General features: G+C 49.1%; 1 protein-coding gene across 1 annotated transcript in view; it reads right to left on the bottom strand.

Annotated features, from left to right (window-relative positions):
• Window positions 1–5640: 5640 nt before the first annotated feature.
• The window catches only part of SRD5A3 (steroid 5 alpha-reductase 3), a 19447-nt gene continuing 8052 nt past the window's right edge, over window positions 5641–17035 (bottom strand). The window contains exons 3-9 of the mRNA XM_021707433.1: window positions 16293–16357; window positions 13564–13706; window positions 12544–12608; window positions 11265–11331; window positions 10774–10968; window positions 7243–7377; window positions 5641–6369 (exon numbers count right to left, since the gene is read on the bottom strand). Coding sequence (XP_021563108.1) covers window positions 6110–6369; window positions 7243–7377; window positions 10774–10968; window positions 11265–11331; window positions 12544–12608; window positions 13564–13706; window positions 16293–16357 — 930 coding nt within the window. The 3' untranslated portion in view covers window positions 5641–6109. The remainder of the gene's footprint in view (window positions 6370–7242; window positions 7378–10773; window positions 10969–11264; window positions 11332–12543; window positions 12609–13563; window positions 13707–16292; window positions 16358–17035) is intronic.

The raw sequence follows: 17035 nt of genomic DNA, 5'->3' as shown, positions 1-17035 counted from the left end.
CAATCCACTCACCTCAGCCTCTCAAAGGCGTGGGATTACAGGTTGAGCCACTGAGCCCGGCTTGCTTCTGTTTTAAGAGCAAAATCATGAAAGGAAATCCTATAGACACTTTCAGAAGGACAAGGAGAAAGAATTGGAGGCACAGTTTGGCCATGACAGCTAGTTGGGAAGAAATTGAAGTCTATCTTTTTTTTTTTTTTGAGTGGGAGTCTCACTCTGTCACCCAGGCTGGAGTGCATGGCACGCTCACAGCCACCACAGCCTCTTCCTGCTGGGCTTGGGGAATCCTTCCGTCTCAACCTTCCAAGTAGCTGGAACCACAGGTGGGTGCCACCATAGTTCTTTTTCATTTACTGGATTACATGGTTCCTCCGGAATGGATTCTTTTTTTTTTCCTTTTTGAGTTGGAATCTCAATCTTGTCACCTAGGCTGGAGTGCAGTGGCACACTCACAGTCATCGCAGCCTCAACCTTCTGGGCTTAGGCGACCCTTCCAACTCAACCTTCCAAGTAGCTGGAACTACAGATGCATGCCAAGTTGCCCAGGCTGGTCTCGAACCCCCGGGCTCAGGCAATCCTCTTGCCTCGGCCTCCCAAAGTGCTGGGATTACAGGCTGAGCTACCACGCCCAGCCTGGAGGTCATGTTATTGAGAAGGTGACTGGTATGCAGCCTCTTAGGTCGTCCCCAATAATCTACATGTCCTGGTGTTCCCTGAGTAATCCTCTTTTTTTGGATATGGGCTGGACTAGTAACTCCTTCCTAACAAAAAATGGCAAAAGTGACAGGATGGCAGAGAGGTTGTTTTCCTTCTTGGATGTCCTGCTTGCTTGCTCTGAGGGAGGCTAGGTACCAGCTGTGAGGTGCTTTGTGGAGATGCCACGTGGCAAGGAACTGAGGGAGGCCCCAGCCCTCAGCTCATGAGCCTATGAAGAACTGAATCCTGCCAACAACCATGCAAGTGAGCTTGGAGGTGGGTCCTCCTGCAGCGGAAATTACCTGAGACCACAGCCCTGCTGATACCCTAATTGCACAGAACCCTTGAGGCCGAGGCATCCAGCTAAGCAACAGAATCCTGACCCCCCAGAAACTATGAGATATAGATATTTCCCATTTTAAGCCTCTAGGATTTGAAGTATGTTGTCACATAGCAAGAAGTAACTACTACAGTGATGTTTGAATGATTTGAAGAAGCTGAGGGAGAAGGCCATGCGGCTTTCTGGGAGCGTTCCAGGCAGAGGGAACAGCTGGTGCACAGAGCCTCTGACATAGGAGTGGGACTGACGTGTGCAAAGAAATCATGGGAGAAAGCATGTACAAAGGATGAACTAGGGAAGAACAGCAGACGAGACACGGAGCAGGGCCTGCTGTGTTATTATAAGAACTTTAGCCTTAATCTGAGAGAAACTATCATGTGTTGCAGAGTTTGGAGGGTGGTGGCATGACCTGGTTCGTGTTTGTGCAAGATCGCTCTGGTTTGTGTTAAGAAGGGGCTGCAGGGAATAAGGGAAACAGGGAGACCACTTAGGAGTCAGCTGGCAAGAGACAAGGAGCTCAGATCAGGATGGCAGTCATCAGAGTCATGACAACAGACAGATTCTGAGGGCAGAACTGCTGATGGGTGTATGAGAGTTACATAGAGGAAAACTCCATGGTTTTAGGTTTAAGTGGAAAAATGAGAAGACTGTAGGTAGATCAGGTGTGGGGGAGGAGAAAATCAGAAATTTACCTCGAGTCATGCCAAACTCAAGTAATGTATTACCCATCAAGTGGAGATGTTACATGGGCAATTAGGAGTCTAGAGCTCAGAGCAATGTCTGGATTGGATGCACAGACTCAGGGATTGCCAGCAAGTACAGGTCAGTAGTACTTTTTTTTTTGAGTTGGAATCTCACTCTGTCACCCAGGCTGGAGTGCAGTGGCATGCTCAAAGTGACCACAGCCTCGACCTGCTGGGCTCAGGCAATCCTTCCTCCTCAGCTTCCCAAGTAGCTGGAACAACAGGCGTGTGCCACCATGTCTGACTAATTTTTTATTTAGTGTAGAGATGAGGTCTCAACAAGTTGCTCAGGCTGGTCTCAAACCTGTGGGCTCAGGCAATTCTCTCACCTCCACCTCTCAAAGTGCTAGGATGACAGGCATGAGCCACTGTGCCAGACCTGTTTTTTGTCTATTTATCAGAAAAATATTAGGCTAAACTAATATACTTATAAAGCCCAGTTGAAATTATTTTCTTGATAAGTGATGTGAAAGAGTGGGCAGAAATTGCATAGATAGGTTATAGGAGTAAAAAAATTCCCCCTGTGGCTGGGTGTGGTGGCTCACTCTGTCACCCATACTGGAGTGCAGTGGCCACTCCCGGCCACTGCAGCCTTGACCTGCTGGGCTCCGGCGATCCTTCCGCCTCAGCCTTCCAAGTAGCTGGAACTACAGGTGTGCACTACCATGCCCGGCTAATTTTTGATTTATTGTAGAGATGAGGTCTTGCCAAGTTGCCCAGGCGGGTCTTGAACCCGCGGGCTCAGGCAATCCACTCACCTCAGCCTCCCAAAGAGCTGGGATTACAGGCTGAGCCACTGAGCCCAGCTGCTCATTTACCATTTTAAGGTCTTTACTATATCAGCACATTTTGCAATATCTCCTTAGAGTTTTCAGATACTTTAGTCATGCAGACACTAAGGCCTCCTTAAACTGAGTAACTACTAAACTGCATACAAAATTATCTGCATAAGTTTTCTTTTTTTTGGTAGGAATTCTGGCAATAACTGTTTACTGAGTAAAAAGCCTAACCCATGTAGTGTCCACCTAAAACAGGACACAGCTTTGTGGCTACAACATTCTTCATGTACCCTGGAAGCTCACGTTAAGAGTGTAGAAGAAGACACGACTTGGAGACTCAACCAAAACAGAGGCTGTTTCAGCAGTTTTAGTCAGCAGTGAATCCAGGGACTGCTGCTCCCAGGTAGCTCAATGGCATTTCCCCTGAGAAGGAGGAAGTAGAAAGACTAAGGCTATTCAACCAAGCAGACAGGAAAGTCAGGAATCTCCACCTCTGAGCTGTTTCTGGATCATCCTTGTGAAGAATCTGCCAACTCTGGCATTCTCCCTTTAAGCACATGGAGTATTTTCTTTGTTTTTTGAGTTGAGGTCTCTGGGCCCAAGATGGAGCACAGTGGCACAATCCCAACTCACCACAGCCTTGACTTCCTGGGTTCAAGTGATTCTCCCATCTCAGCCTCCCAAGTAGCTGGGACTACAGACATGCACCACCATGCCCAGCTAATTTTTTTATTTTTTGTAAGAGATGAGGTCTCACTAGATTGCCCAGGGTGGTCTCAAACTCTTGGCTTCAAGTGATCTTCCTGCTTGGCCTCTGAAGTGCTGGGATTACAGGTATGAGCTACCATGCCGGCCTGCTTTCACCAACACAAAAAACAGGACTGACTCGCACCTGCAGCATGATGTCAACTATTCTCCACTGGCTTTCACCAGAGACCACGTGCTTTGTTTTGAACCCCATCAAGGACATTGCTATTCTCTTTTTACCTCTGCCTAGAAACACAATGTTTGGGCAAAGAAGGAAAAGGAAAAGAAACAGGGATGGAGTGAGAGGGATGTAGGGATTGGGGTGGGAAGCCTTCCCACGACTCCTGAGAGGGCTTGTCACAGGGAAGCTCGTTATTTCACTCACTGTATTTCATCTCATACAGTAAGATTCTAAAACATCAGCCAAACACCTAGTCTCACCTGGATATAAACTTGCATGCTAAAATAAAATACAATTAAGTTGAAATAAAAAATGTCCCCATCCAAGTTGTTACTAAAAAAATTAGACTGGGAATGGTGGCTTGCACCTATAATCGCAGCACTTTGGGAGGCTGAGGCAGGAGGATCACTTGAGGCCAGGAGTCCAAGATCAGCTTGGGCAATATAGTGAGATCCTCTCTCTAAAAACATATAGTGAGGTGTGGTGACTCACGCCTGTAGTCCTAGTTTAAAAATATATACATGGCCGGTACAGTGGTTCAAGGTTGTAATCTCAGCAGTTTGGGAGGCTGAGGTGAGGGGACTGCCTGAGTTCGAGAACAGCCTGGGCATCTTGGAGAGACCTCACCTCTACAACAAATAAAGAAAATTAGCCAGGTGTGATGGTGCATGCCTGTAGTTCCAGCTACTTGGGAGGCTGAGGCAGAAGGATTGCCTGAGCCCAGCAGGTTGAGGCTGTGGTGACTGTGAGTATGCCACTGCACTCCAGCCTGGGCGAAGGAGTGAGACTCCAAATAAAAAAAAAACACACAACAAACAAACAAAAAAATTCCATTTGTGTGGAGAATAAGACCAAATTGCAATAAACTTTCCATTTCCAATGTACAAACAGTTTTGCTCCTAAAGAAAGCAAATTTCAAATGATAAGTGAACTGAATATGCCATTTATTTGAGTAGACTGAGCAACAGATTAATGTTAAGTGGTGTTTGATTGATGGGAGAGAAAATGCTACATCAGAATTGTTCTAAGAATGTTTGAGTGTGCTTTGACATACATGTACTTAACATCACATTAAAAAGAATCTTAGTTTAACAGCCTCAGTTTAACAGCCTCAGTTTACAATTCCAGGGAGGTGGAGGGAGGTATTTTAGATTGTGCATTTGTGTATCGTTACTAATGAAGTTCTTTCCCCATGGCAAGGCACGTATAATTGCAAAACTCTAGTATTTAGGCTGTAAGATGACATTTCATAAAAAGAATAAAGTTAGTGCCTCAGCCAATAAGCCAGAAAAGCTCATGTGCCCCAAATGTGCAATTTTTACTGTGTGGCCCAGGCTATATTATTATTTTTCAAGTTTCTGATTTTCTTTCACACTAGGTATTTATTTCCCTCTGAATTAATAACAGGTATTTTAGTTAACTTATGTTATTTTGGGTTTAAACTTCATTCCTAAATATCTTCAGATTTATTCTACTAGTTGAAGTAAACTCAGGCAGATATTAATCCATTTTGAGTATCTATGAATGCAGCTGCATGACCCTCAATCCCAGGATGCCGATTTCGTTGATGAAGGCTGCGGTGCATATATATAAAACATTTTAATTTCTGATGCTTTCATTCTTTCAGTACTCCCTTGAAAGAGATGTCAAAAAAGTATTAAATTAAAGAGGCTTCAAAACTTCCTGTTAAAGCTGGGCATGGTGGCTCATGCCTGTAATCCTAGTACTTTGGGAGGCAGAGGCGAGAGGACTGCCTGAAGCCCAGGAGTGCGAGACAAGTCTGAGCAACAAGGCGAGACCTTGTCTATACAATAAATAAAAAAATTAGCCAGGTGTGGTGGCGCATGCCTATAGTTCCAGCTACCTGGGAGGCTGAGGCAAAAGGATTACCTGAGCCTAGCAGGTCGAGGCTGCAGTGGCTGTGAGCGTGCCACTGTACCCCAGCCTGGACAACAGACTGAGACTCCGACAAAAAAAAAAAAACACACAAAAATCCACAAAACTTCCTGCTAGGCTGTGACCTAGGGTGATGAGTGGAAAGGGCTAACAGATAGTTATAAAACCTATAAAGCTTTCTGGGAATACATGAAACCATAAACAAACTCCAACACACTCATTTTTCCCTGAGAATGTTGGCATAAAATTATATTGTTGTTTCCAAAGGTTATTCTGCTTTTATTAAAATGCAACAAGCAGTGATTGAGCACCTACTGTATTTTTCTATAGTCCAGTTTGTCTTTCCCTGCGTGGCTATGGCAGTCACAGCTGACCTTGTCTTTTCCCTTGTTTGGCCGCTCTCCATTAGCTTAGCTAGCTTCCTTGCAGAGGAGCGTGGAGAAGTCTCGTCCTACTTTGTATCAGTTGGCTGGCTTTGTAAAGCATCTCAGAAGGCAGACATGGCAATCCCAGATCTGCCAGAAGTATTTCTTCTTTGAAGACACTTTGAAGATTCATTTTCTGGAGGGGTAGTACCCGGTTCATTCAGTGAGAACTTCTGGGTTACAAAAGTGGAACAGAGAGTTTCAAACAGTTCTGCAGACTGTGCTTTGGTCCCTGGACCTTGGTGTCCTTAGGGATGGAACCCGTGACCTCCAAATTCACATTCTTCATAAACGAGGTTATCCTAAAACAAAAATGGTAGGAAAGCTTTCCTGTGCTTCGGGTAGGAGACAAATTTGCTCTCGTAGAATCTGTGGCTGAGGACAGCAGCCAGGGTCTGGCTGAAGAAGACATATGCCACCACCAGCCACCACAGGAAGTTGTAGAACCCAAAGGTGACAGCCATGGAGATATAGATCATCAGCTCTGCTAAGTAGTTAGGAGAAGAAACATACTCAAACCAGTCTCCAAAAGGGATTCTGTGGTTACAGTGAATGACCACTCCTGAGATGGTAAAAGAAGATGTTATGAGCATTCAGAGTTATAAAAATGAAGTTTCACCAATTCACTACCCAAACCATCTGCAGAAACTCTTATTTAGAAAAGAGCCCCACCCCCCTGTGTGCACACCACCATCCGGCCACACTTCCACCGTCCGTCTACTATGTGCTAAAAAGTAACACACTTAGGTGATATTGTGGACTGTTCACAAGCATAAACGGAAAGCCAGCTCCTCTAGTAATCCTTCACACTACTAAGAGCTTAGACTCCCATCAGACTGCACAAGTTCAAATCCTGACTCTCCCGCTTACCAGTTGTGTAACTTCAGATAAGTTGTATAACCTCTTTCTGCCTCAGTTTCCTCATCTGTAAGTGAGGATGACACTGTGCTCATCTCATATTGGTACTGTGAAGCTATGTGTAAGTACTCAGAAGAGAGCCTGGCACAAAATAAGCACTTAATACATATTAAATAAAATGATTCATTTTGCACATTTCAAAAAGTCTCATGGAAAAGCACCTCTGATAAGTCAACACAAGCTAACTGGCAGGTTGAGTCTTTCACCTTGGACGGAAATGACACTGACTCTAGGGTAACAGAGCCTGTCTGTCATGTGCTGACCAGACACACCGTGCAGCATAGCTGCTACATGGGCACGGCAGAGTCGCGGAGTGTCAGGGCACACCGGGCCAATAGATCTCTCAGCGTATAATACTCATTTTACAGACAGGAAGTTCAATGGCCCAGAGAGGTGTCTTGTCACAAATGAATATTCCATATAAATGAGTTGACTAGCTAGGGCAGGAGGAAGGGGAACCAGGAGACAGGAGCTGCCTTCCAGGGCAGAAGCCCACATACAGGGCCCCGAGTCTCACCTGCTTTGTTCCTCCTGAGGTTGCCAAGGATGACGTGGCATTTGTACTGGTGGGCTGATGCCCAGATGAAGAGCATCGTTCCCAGGACATGGAACCACCGTACCTGCATCAAGAGGCTTCCCCCTAGCACGTGAACTACAGAAATACAAATCGTTAGCCAGCTCCAAGAAGCCAGAGGTGCAGGAAATCAAAAAACTATTAAGTCAGTAGAAACACAGTACCCACGCAAGCTGTTCCTGACTAGGAAATACCCACTGTGAGCTCCCAAGTACAGAGGAGGGAGCCGTCTGTGTAGGCCAAGATTTGCTCCCGGGATGGTGGCTATGGTGCTGTCAGGGAATTCCTCACCAACACGTGCCCCTGCTCCTGCTTCAGAGGCTTCGAGCAGAGTTCAGCTCTGTCTCCTACCATGACTCACTCCTGAAGGGTGAGACCACTTTGTGTTTCCACTGCCAAGCCCGGTTTTAGGTTGTCTTTTGTACGTTTTACTGCCAGGAAAACACTTCCTAAGGAAATCTCCCCCTGTGCTGCCCTGCCCAGCCATTGCTAGGGAGATCCCCAATGTAGAATGTTGACTTGACAGGCTCTGGGCAATGGAGAGAATTGCCAGTAAGGTTGAAGGGCTTCTCGAGAGAGGAGTCATGGAGACTGAGGCATGACAAGGGCTACCCTAGCTGGGCTGGAGAGAACCTGGTCAGAGAGGTTGGGCTTCAGGAGTAAAATGCTCCAGTATCATCCTCCTCTCTCCTCTCTGGCTGCAAGGAAGGAGGAGGAACACAGACATGCAAGAGCTGAAGAGTGAGCCCTGGCATCAGGAAAGCCCTTTAGGACGACCCTCTGATCCGCAGGAGGTAGCCAGCCTGGTCAGAGTCCTGATGAAGAAACAAAGTGGTCCACTGCTAATGGGCAAGAGCCTGAGGCTCTAGCCAAGAGGGAGCCGCTGGACAGGATTCCAGGAAGAGAACCAAGTATCCTGCCACCCCATGCGGTGCAGACATGGGAGTCGGGGGATAGGAACTAATGTCATGAGACCCCACGGGGTCTACCCGGGTCAATTTCTCTTAAAAACTCACTTCGTACAAACAACCCACTAGTCTTTTAATGTTCGTCACTTAACAACAGGGCCTCTGCATAAGTTAAAAATAAAATGTGAAAAATACAGTTTTAAATCTGACAGGCTTCGAGAGCAAGTCGGTGTCGGGTTAAGAGCTAAGGAGTGTCTGGAAGTTCAAGTCACTACCAAGTCCCCAGCTCTAAATGCAGAGAAATTCCTTGTGAAGGAAAAGGGGCCATAGGAATAAGGCCGGAATCAGAGGCAGGGGCGGGGTGGCAGGTGGCAGGTGGGAGGCCCAGGCTGAGGTTCAACCCACTGGTATTTATTGATTTACATATTCACTGGCAGCCTGCTGCATGTCTGAGGCTGGCACTGCTTCAGGACAGGACAAGGCAGTGAAGAAGTCAGGGAGACCCAAGCCCCTCTGGAGCTCACATCAGTTTACAGACTTCTTCCCATTCTCACAAGAGCCCTGCAGAGTATGTGTCCCAGACTCTGGACCCTGTGGCTTGGAGGGGAAAGGACAGCCGATGCAAGCCTGCCGGACTCCTGAGCCATGTTATTTCTTTTTTTTTTTTTTTTTGAGTTGAAGTTTCTCTCTGTTGCCCAGGCTGGAGTGCAGGGGCACACTTATGGCCACTGCAGTCTCGACTTGCTGGGCTCAGGCAATCCTTCTGCCTTAGCCTTCCAAGTCGCTGGAACTACAGGCACGAGACCACTACGCCCAGCTAATTTTTTTATTTATTGTAGAGATGAGGCCTTGCCAAGTTGCCCAGGCTGGTCTCAAACCCATGGGTTCAGGCAATTCTCTTGTCTCCGCCTTCCAAAGTCCTAGGATGACAAGCACGAGCCACAGTGGCTGGCCCAAGCCACGTTATTTCCAGCAGGGCCTGCGGCTGGCAGCCCCTACCATGTTCTCTCTCAGCGAGGTCCTGAAACCTGTTCCCCCAGTATGGTCCCAAAGGACCCCAGGGGGACTCCTTGAAGGACAGGAAGTGAAACAGAAGACAGCGTCCGAAAGCCATGCCTAGGAGGCTGTTTCTGCGGGCACCCTGGCTGCCTTTCTCGACTATTCGTGCAGGAGGAGGCTGAGGATGGAGGCAGCCCGCAGAGGAGCCCCGGAAGAGACACGAGATGCCAGCACGCGTGGACACGCCGGCAGTCGGCGGGTCTCGCTGCGCCAGCAGTTCCATTGTGTGGAAAGCCCAGGACTGGGTACCAGGAAGGGCAACTCCTCCGTACACATGTCCCCACTGAGGCCGCTGGGAGGCGCCCGCTCGATGATGCTCACAAGTGGAGCTGAGAAAGGCTGTGAACTGAGGACCGTTTGTAGTCCTGCTTCAAAACGACCCCTCTAGTCAGAGGCCTCAGGCTGTTCAACAGCAGGGGGAGGACCTTCTTGGGGGATTCTGATGCTGGAATCCAACTTAACTATCTAGCTCAGCCTCAGTTGATGTGGATGTACAGGACAGCCCAGGAAACCAGGGCGCTAGGTTTAGAGACAATGGTCCTGGAATACACACAAGCCGACAGGATCAGGTTAACTCCAGCACTAAACACTCCCTTCGATCACCCCAAGTGATTTGTATTCTTTACAATAAGCATGCACTGTTTTACAAAAATAGCCATACAGCCGAGCTCGGTGGCTCAGCCTGTAATTCCGCGCCTTTGGGAGGCTGAGGTGAGTGGATTGCCTGAGTCCGCGGGTTCGAGACCCACCTGGACAGCGAGACCTCATCTCTACAATAAATCAAAAAATTAGCTGGGCGTGGTAGCGCGCGCCTGTAATTCCGACTATTCGGAAGGCTAAGGCGGAAGGATCGATGGAGCCCAGCAGGTCGAGGCTGCGGTGGCTGGGAGTGGCCATTGCACTCCAGTCTGGGTGACAGAGTGAGACTCCAACTCAAAAAAAAAAAAAAAAATAGCCATACATGTTAGATGACACTCCTTGCCCCCACAACAGACACCACTTCATTTCTTCCTCACACATAGGATCAGGGTTTTGCTTCCCTTCTCCTGGCTGGTGAGAGCTTAGAGGCATAAAGGCACAGTTTGGCCCCAGTCCCTTGGTCCTCCCGCCTCAGCAGCCTCATGAAGAACAGCTGTGTCATAACGGTTCTTGTGCCCCTGCTTCCTGCCCAGGTTTGGCCACACGCCCTCGCTCGCCACAGGCCAACCCCACTGAGTTCAAGGGCCCGATCCCCTCAGGAAACCTACACCCCATTTCTCCATCCTCAGCCAAGCCTCCCAGCAGGACAGTTTTACTATCCCTTCGGTTTTTGGTTATAGGAATCCATATACCCTTGGGCATGCCCGCTTTTTCAACCTACAGGTAGAGACCAACTCCTAGCATGCAGAGAGGGCTGGGACCGCTCACCTGCTCTTCTCAGGGTGCTCCTGCTGCTCTGGCTTGGGGGTGCCTGGGGGGATAGAGAATGGGGGGCAGGGATGGGGGGAAGCCCACAGGACCCACTCACCATTCCTGCCGTCCATGGGCACCTGGCTCAGCACCGTCAGGCCGACGAGGACATAGTAGACAAGTCCAAAGCAGTACTGCACCACATGAATCATGGCGTCAGAGAAGACACTGATGCAGACGCACTCGAGCAGCCGCCGCCAGCTGTGCAGCCACAGGAACGCCAGCACCAGGAAGGCCGACAGCGCCCCATCACCTGTGCATCAGAGGGCAGCAGCTCATGCCTTGCTTCCGGGGCTAGTCTAGAGTTGCATGCTTCCCCACTTCAACAGAGCACAGAACAGGGCGAGAGCTAGCAAGGGCCCAGAAGCCACCCCCAACCAGTTTCTTAGCCATTTAGAAGTGGGTCAAGTGAAGCCATGGCATTTGGCTCAAGTGACAGAGCTTCTCGACTCGGCTTCCAAGGCTCCACAGACATTCCTGGGACGGGTCTGTGGGCCTCTGGTCCAGCCACCCATGTCAGGAGTCCCTAGATGTCCTGGGTGGTCTCACCTGTGAGGTCTCCAGGACCATAGGCATCCACAGAGGCAGAGGGTAATGGGCAGGAACAGAAACGGAGCTGTGCACTCTTTCACTTCCACAGGAAGACAGTGAGCCTACGATCTGGCTTCCCACTTGCCTCTCGTCCCTCTGCCCCCCAAAAAGTCCAAAGAAAAACTGCTTTCAAAAAACATAAGCCAGGTGCGGTGGTTCATGTCTAATCCTAACACTTTTGGAAGTGGAGGCAAGAGGACTGCTTGAGCCCAGGGGTTTGAGACCAGCCTGGAGACTTGGCAAAATCTTGTCTCTACAATAAAGAAAAAAAAATTTAGCTGGGTGTGGTGGCGTATACCTGTACCTCCAGCTATCTGGAAGGCTGGGGTAGAAGCATCGCTTGAGTCCAGCAAGTCGAGGCAGCGGTAGCTGTGAGTGTGCCACCGCACTCCAACCTGGGAGACAGAGTGAGACTCCAACTCAAAAAAAGCCCCCATAAAACCTGGTTTTTCTTTCTTTTAAATGAGATACACACACATGCATACCCTATAAAGATACAACTTAGTATACTTTTACAAACTCAACCCATCCCACCTATATGACAGCACTCAGATCAAGAAACAGGACTCTTTGGGAGGCTAAGGCAGGAGGATCGCTTGAACCCAGGAGTTTGAAGCTGCAGTGAGCTGTGATCATGCCACTGCACTCCAGCCTGGGTAACAGAGCAAGACTCTGTCTCTAAAAAAAACAAAACAAAAAACACAAAAAAACCAGAAACACACACACACAAAAACAGGCCAGGTGCAGTGGCTCACGCCTATAATCCTAGCATTTTGGGAGGCCAAGACAGGAGGATTGTTTGAACCCAGGAGTTTGAGACCAGCCTAGGCAACATAGTGAGGGCTTGTCTCTACCAAAAATAAAAAAATTAGCTGCACATGGTGGCACACTTGTAGTAGTTCCAGCTACTTTGGAGGCTGAGATGAGAGGATCGCCTGAGCCCAGGAGGTCAAGGCTGAAGTGAGCCATGACCATGGCACTGCGCTCCAGTCTGGACAACCTCAACTCAAAAAACCAAAACAAAACAAAAAGAAACAGAACAGGACCAGCACCCCCAGTGCTCCCTTCCAGGTACTGCTCCTCCCCACATTCCCAGGGGACTGTCCTCTGTCCTGATTTTGACAGGCTTGGTTGAGCATTGCCTGTTTTGGTAGCTTAAATTAAGTAAGCTGAAACTGAGTTCTAACTCCTTAGGAACAGGGTAAAGTTCCTCACAATTAACCCCCCAAATACCCACAATCAAAGTTTCCAGGGGAAGTTTCCCACTGGGGACATACAGCTCTCCTGCATCCTGGTCCTTGGCTTCACAGAAAAGGCTCATCCAGGGACAAAGTACAGAGACAACAAAAAGCAGCTTGTTTCTGGTTCTGCCTCTCCCTCTACCTGACCTTAACTGAGGTTACCCCATGGCTTCCCCTGGGTTCTCACTTTAAAACCTGTTCTACAAATCCTTTATCTGGCATGAATGTGACAAACTGCAACTCTTTACAGTCACTTTTATTATATAGCCAAAGTCACACAGCATGACACACCTTTTTTTCACATTTATCAAAAAGGACTTTTTTTTTTTTGAGTCAAAGTCTCACTCTGTTGCCCAGAATGGAGTGCAGTAATATGCTCACGGTCACGGCAGTCTCAACATCCTGGGCTCAGGTGATCCTTCTGACTCAGTCTTCCAAGTAGCTGGAACTACAGGCATGTGCCACCATGTCCAGCAGAATTTTTGATTTGTTATAGAGAGGAGATCTCACCATGTTGCTCAGGCTGGTCTCGAACCCCTGAGCTCAGGTACTCCTCTTGCCTCTGCCTTCCAAAGTGCTATAGGACCACAGGGGTGAGCCACTACGCCCAACGCTAAAAAGTAATTTTTAATCAAATTTCTATGGAGTTGGTTGGAACAGTTTAAATGATAAATGTTTCAAGGCAGACCTGATGGATCCCCAAGGCTTTCCCCTTTGGTAAAGACTTCTTTATAAATGGATCCACAGTGTACCCACTATCAGAGTATTAAAGTATCAACTGGCAGGGAGGAGCAGCAGTCTTGAGCACAGCTCACCCTGGCTGGGACCAGGGAGACAGTGTGCTGAAGGGCTCTGCCCAGACGTTGGGACGGCCCGGGGCTGCCTGGGGCTGCCGGGTGACGGTGATAACCACACAAGGTTTCTTCTGTCCCCACCCTTCACTTCCCAGGCCCTGCTGCCAAGAACTGCTCCCCTGCAGGCAGGCCCAGCAAGAAGACAAGCCCGGGAGTCGTTACCTGGGAATTGGGCAGCCCCAAGAATTCTCAGCAAACCATGCAGCCAGCCTGGAAAAGGCACTCCCAGGAACAGAGATTGAGCAAGGCACCAGAGCAGGATGCCATTCCATAGCACGGAGGTGATGTAGAAGTGAGAAAAGTACCTGCAAAAGGAGAATGAGTCAGGGAGTGAACAGCACAGCCACGCGCAAAGCGTGCAGGAGGATTGTGTCCGTTTCTCTATCCTGCGCCCGCCCCTCCAGTCTCACAGTTTTGCTTTTTATGTTTTTGTAGAGGCAAGGTCTCGCTATGTTGCCCAGGTTGGTTTTGAGCTCCTGGGTTCAAGAGATCCTCCCACCTTGGTCACCCACAAAGTGCGGGGATGATAGCTTTTTATTTCATATTAATTTAATTTAATTTTTTTGAGTAGGTGTCTCACTCTGTCACCTAGGCTGGAGGGCAGTGGTATACTCACAGCCACCACAGCCTCAGGCAATCCTTCCAACTCAGCCTTCCAAGTAGCTGGAACCACAGACACGCACAACCATGCCAGGTTAATTTTTTGATTTATTATAGTGACCAGGTTTTGCCAAGTTGCCCAGGCTGGTCTTGAACCCCTGAGCTTAGGTAATCCTCTTGTCTCTGCCTCCCAAAGTGCTGGGATTACAGGCGTGAGGCACCACACCTGGTTAATGCTTTTTAATCTTTTGTTTCTGTAGAGATGAGGTCTCGCTATGTTGCCTAGGTTGGTTTTGAACACCTGAGCTCAAGCGATCCTCCTACCTTGGCCTCCCAAAGTGCTGGGATTACAGCTTTTTAAACAGAACCTGAATCTTGCAAGTGTTCATTTTTTTTTTTTTTTGAGTTGGAGTCTCACTCTGTCACCCAGGCTGGAGTGCAGTGACATGCTCATGGCCACCCCAGTGCCAACCTGCCAAGCTCAGGTGATCCTTCTGCTTCAGCCTTCCAAGTAGCTGAAACTATAGGTACAAGCTACCACACCCAGTGAATTTTTTGATTTATTAGAGACGAGGTCTCACCAAGTTGCCCAGGCTGGTCTCAAACCCCTGGACTCAGGCAATCCTCTCATCTCAGCCTCCCAAAGTACTGGAATTAGAGGCTTGAGCCACTGTGCCCAGCGCAAGTGTTCAGATTTTTAAAATTTCCTTTCAAATGATGGGGACCAGTTAACACAAAGGAGAAGGAGACCTCTGATGTTGACAAGAACACAGCTGACTGTTAGACCAGGAGGAGGGCTGATTAGCAGTCTCTCTTATGGGTTTACAGAATTGGGCTCAGCTTTCAAAAATGGAGGCCACAGCCCCTTGCAAAGAAAACCTAGACTGTGCTAGAACAAGCCAATCTGTGGAAGAGCTCTAAGCCCTGGCCAATGCTGTGGTAACAGTCACACGACTTGCTCAGGATCTACATAATCACAGGTTCTGGGGCTGGGACACCTCAAGCGCCTGATTTTTCTGGACTGAATTGACCTCATTGCTTTTGTGATAGCATGACTAGATTATAATCATAAGACTGGGTACCAGCTCCTTATGGTTACAATTCTCACACAGTCACAGAGCCTGTTTTGCAGCAAACACATTTACAAACTAAATACACACAAGACCACAAAACTAACGAGGCTGAAATCAGCAATGTTAAAGTAACAAGGACAATGGTATTGACTTGCTGAGACAGAGCTGCCCAGTGTGATGGAAGCCCAGCAGCGTGTCTACTGCTTTTCTCTCTTCAGATCAGGCCCAAACCCTTCTGACCCTGGGGCCAGAGGCCAGCCGGGCTTCCCCCACCTTCAGGGCACACCCTAAGCCCCACTGCCTCTTTCTTCTTTAGTAGTGACCAAATGACCAAGTGTCCAAAGGGGATCAAAGATGACCTCGGGGTCCTCCCAATGGTGCAGCTTGTAAGGGAGCATGGCCCCAAACCAGCCGGCAAAGCCCCTGACAGACTCTGACCTGACCAGGCCACCTGTCACCCCAGCACTCCCCACATTGACAGCAAGCAGAGCACTACAACTGCTCCCACCACAGGGCACAAGTTGAGCCCTAACCCCACACCCTAACCCTGGCAGCCCTAACCCTGGCAGCTTCCAGCCCCGGAAGACACCACTTATAGTTCCCGGCCATCGTCTCTAGGCCCACAGGTGAGTTTTCTTTTCTTTTGGAGCTCGAGTCTCACTCTGCCACCCTAACTGGAGTGCAGTGGCATGCTCACAGCCCCCGCAGCCTTGACATGCTGGGCTCAGGCAATCTTCCACCTCAGCCTTCCAAGTAGCTGGAACTACAGGCATGCGCCAACATGCCCGGTTGAGTTTTTGGTTTATTGTAGAGACGAGGTCTCGTCAAGTTGCCCAGGCTGGTCTTGAACTCCTGGGCTCAGGCAGTCCTCTCATCTCCACCTCTCAAAGTGCTGAGATGACAGGCGTGAGCCACCATACTTGGCTGAGTGAGTTTTCTCAAAAGTTCATGTGGGGTCTTTGCCACCAGCTTCTGGTCTCTGGTCCTCCAGGGTCTTCCCTAAGACACACGTCCCAGAACTGGGCCAGATGAGGCCTGAGCCTCTCAGAGCAGGGCATAGCTAAGCACAGCCTCCTTGCAGGCGCCCAGGGAAAAGGGCAGGGCTGGCTTCTGAGGGGCACCTCTGGGCCAGCCGCTTCACCACCTCAGTGTGTCACCGAGCACTTGGAGCATGGGGCATGTTCTGTGGGCTGGGGACTAGGCACAGAGCACATATACCAGGTCCTGGCACTGTGGCGTTGCCCTTTCATGGAGACAGTAGACCTGCAGGCATCTGGCCTCACCTGGGGAAGGGGAAAGCAGGGCACAGAGGAGAGGCTGGTGGTCAAGGATGGCCTCCCTGGCTGTGACGCTGGGCTAGAACATGTCATCATGTGGCCTTCTGGGGAAGGGTGACCCAGGCAGAGGACACACAGAGGAGTAGAATGAGTGCAGGTGTGTTCAGGGAACCATGAAGGAAGGGGACATCTGTGTGGCTGATATGGCATGATGGGGGGCAGAGGACACAGGGTCTTGTGTAGATGCCAGTTTTTGTAATGGGAGCTATTTGAGCAGAGATGTGACTTGAGGGAAAAGTTTGTTATTTTTTATTTTTTTGAGTTGGAGTCTCACTCTGTTGCCCAGGCTGGAGTGCAGTGGCACAATCATGGCCACCGTAGCCTCGACCTGCTGGGCTCAGGTGATCCTTCTGCCTCAGCCTTCCAAGTAGCTGGAACTATGGGCGTGCGCTACTATGCCTGGCTAATTTTTTGATTTATTGTAGAGATGAGTTCTCACCAACTTGCCCAGGCTGGTCTTAAACCCCTGAGCTCAGGCAATTCTCTTGCCTCACCCTCCCAAAGTGCTGGGATTACAGGCTTGAGCCATCACGCCTAGCCAGAAAGTTTATGTTTTAAAAATTCCAGCTAGGCTCGGTGGCTCAGCCTGTAATCCCGCGCCTTTGGGAGGCTGAGGTGAGTGGA

Source organism: Carlito syrichta, unplaced genomic scaffold (assembly GCF_000164805.1).
Source record: "Carlito syrichta isolate Samal-C Ts95f unplaced genomic scaffold, Tarsius_syrichta-2.0.1 Scaffold117951, whole genome shotgun sequence".
Classification (NCBI taxonomy): Eukaryota; Metazoa; Chordata; class Mammalia; order Primates; family Tarsiidae; genus Carlito; species Carlito syrichta.
Note: the sequence above shows the minus strand (reverse complement) of the source record. Positions and strands in the feature narration are given on the sequence as shown.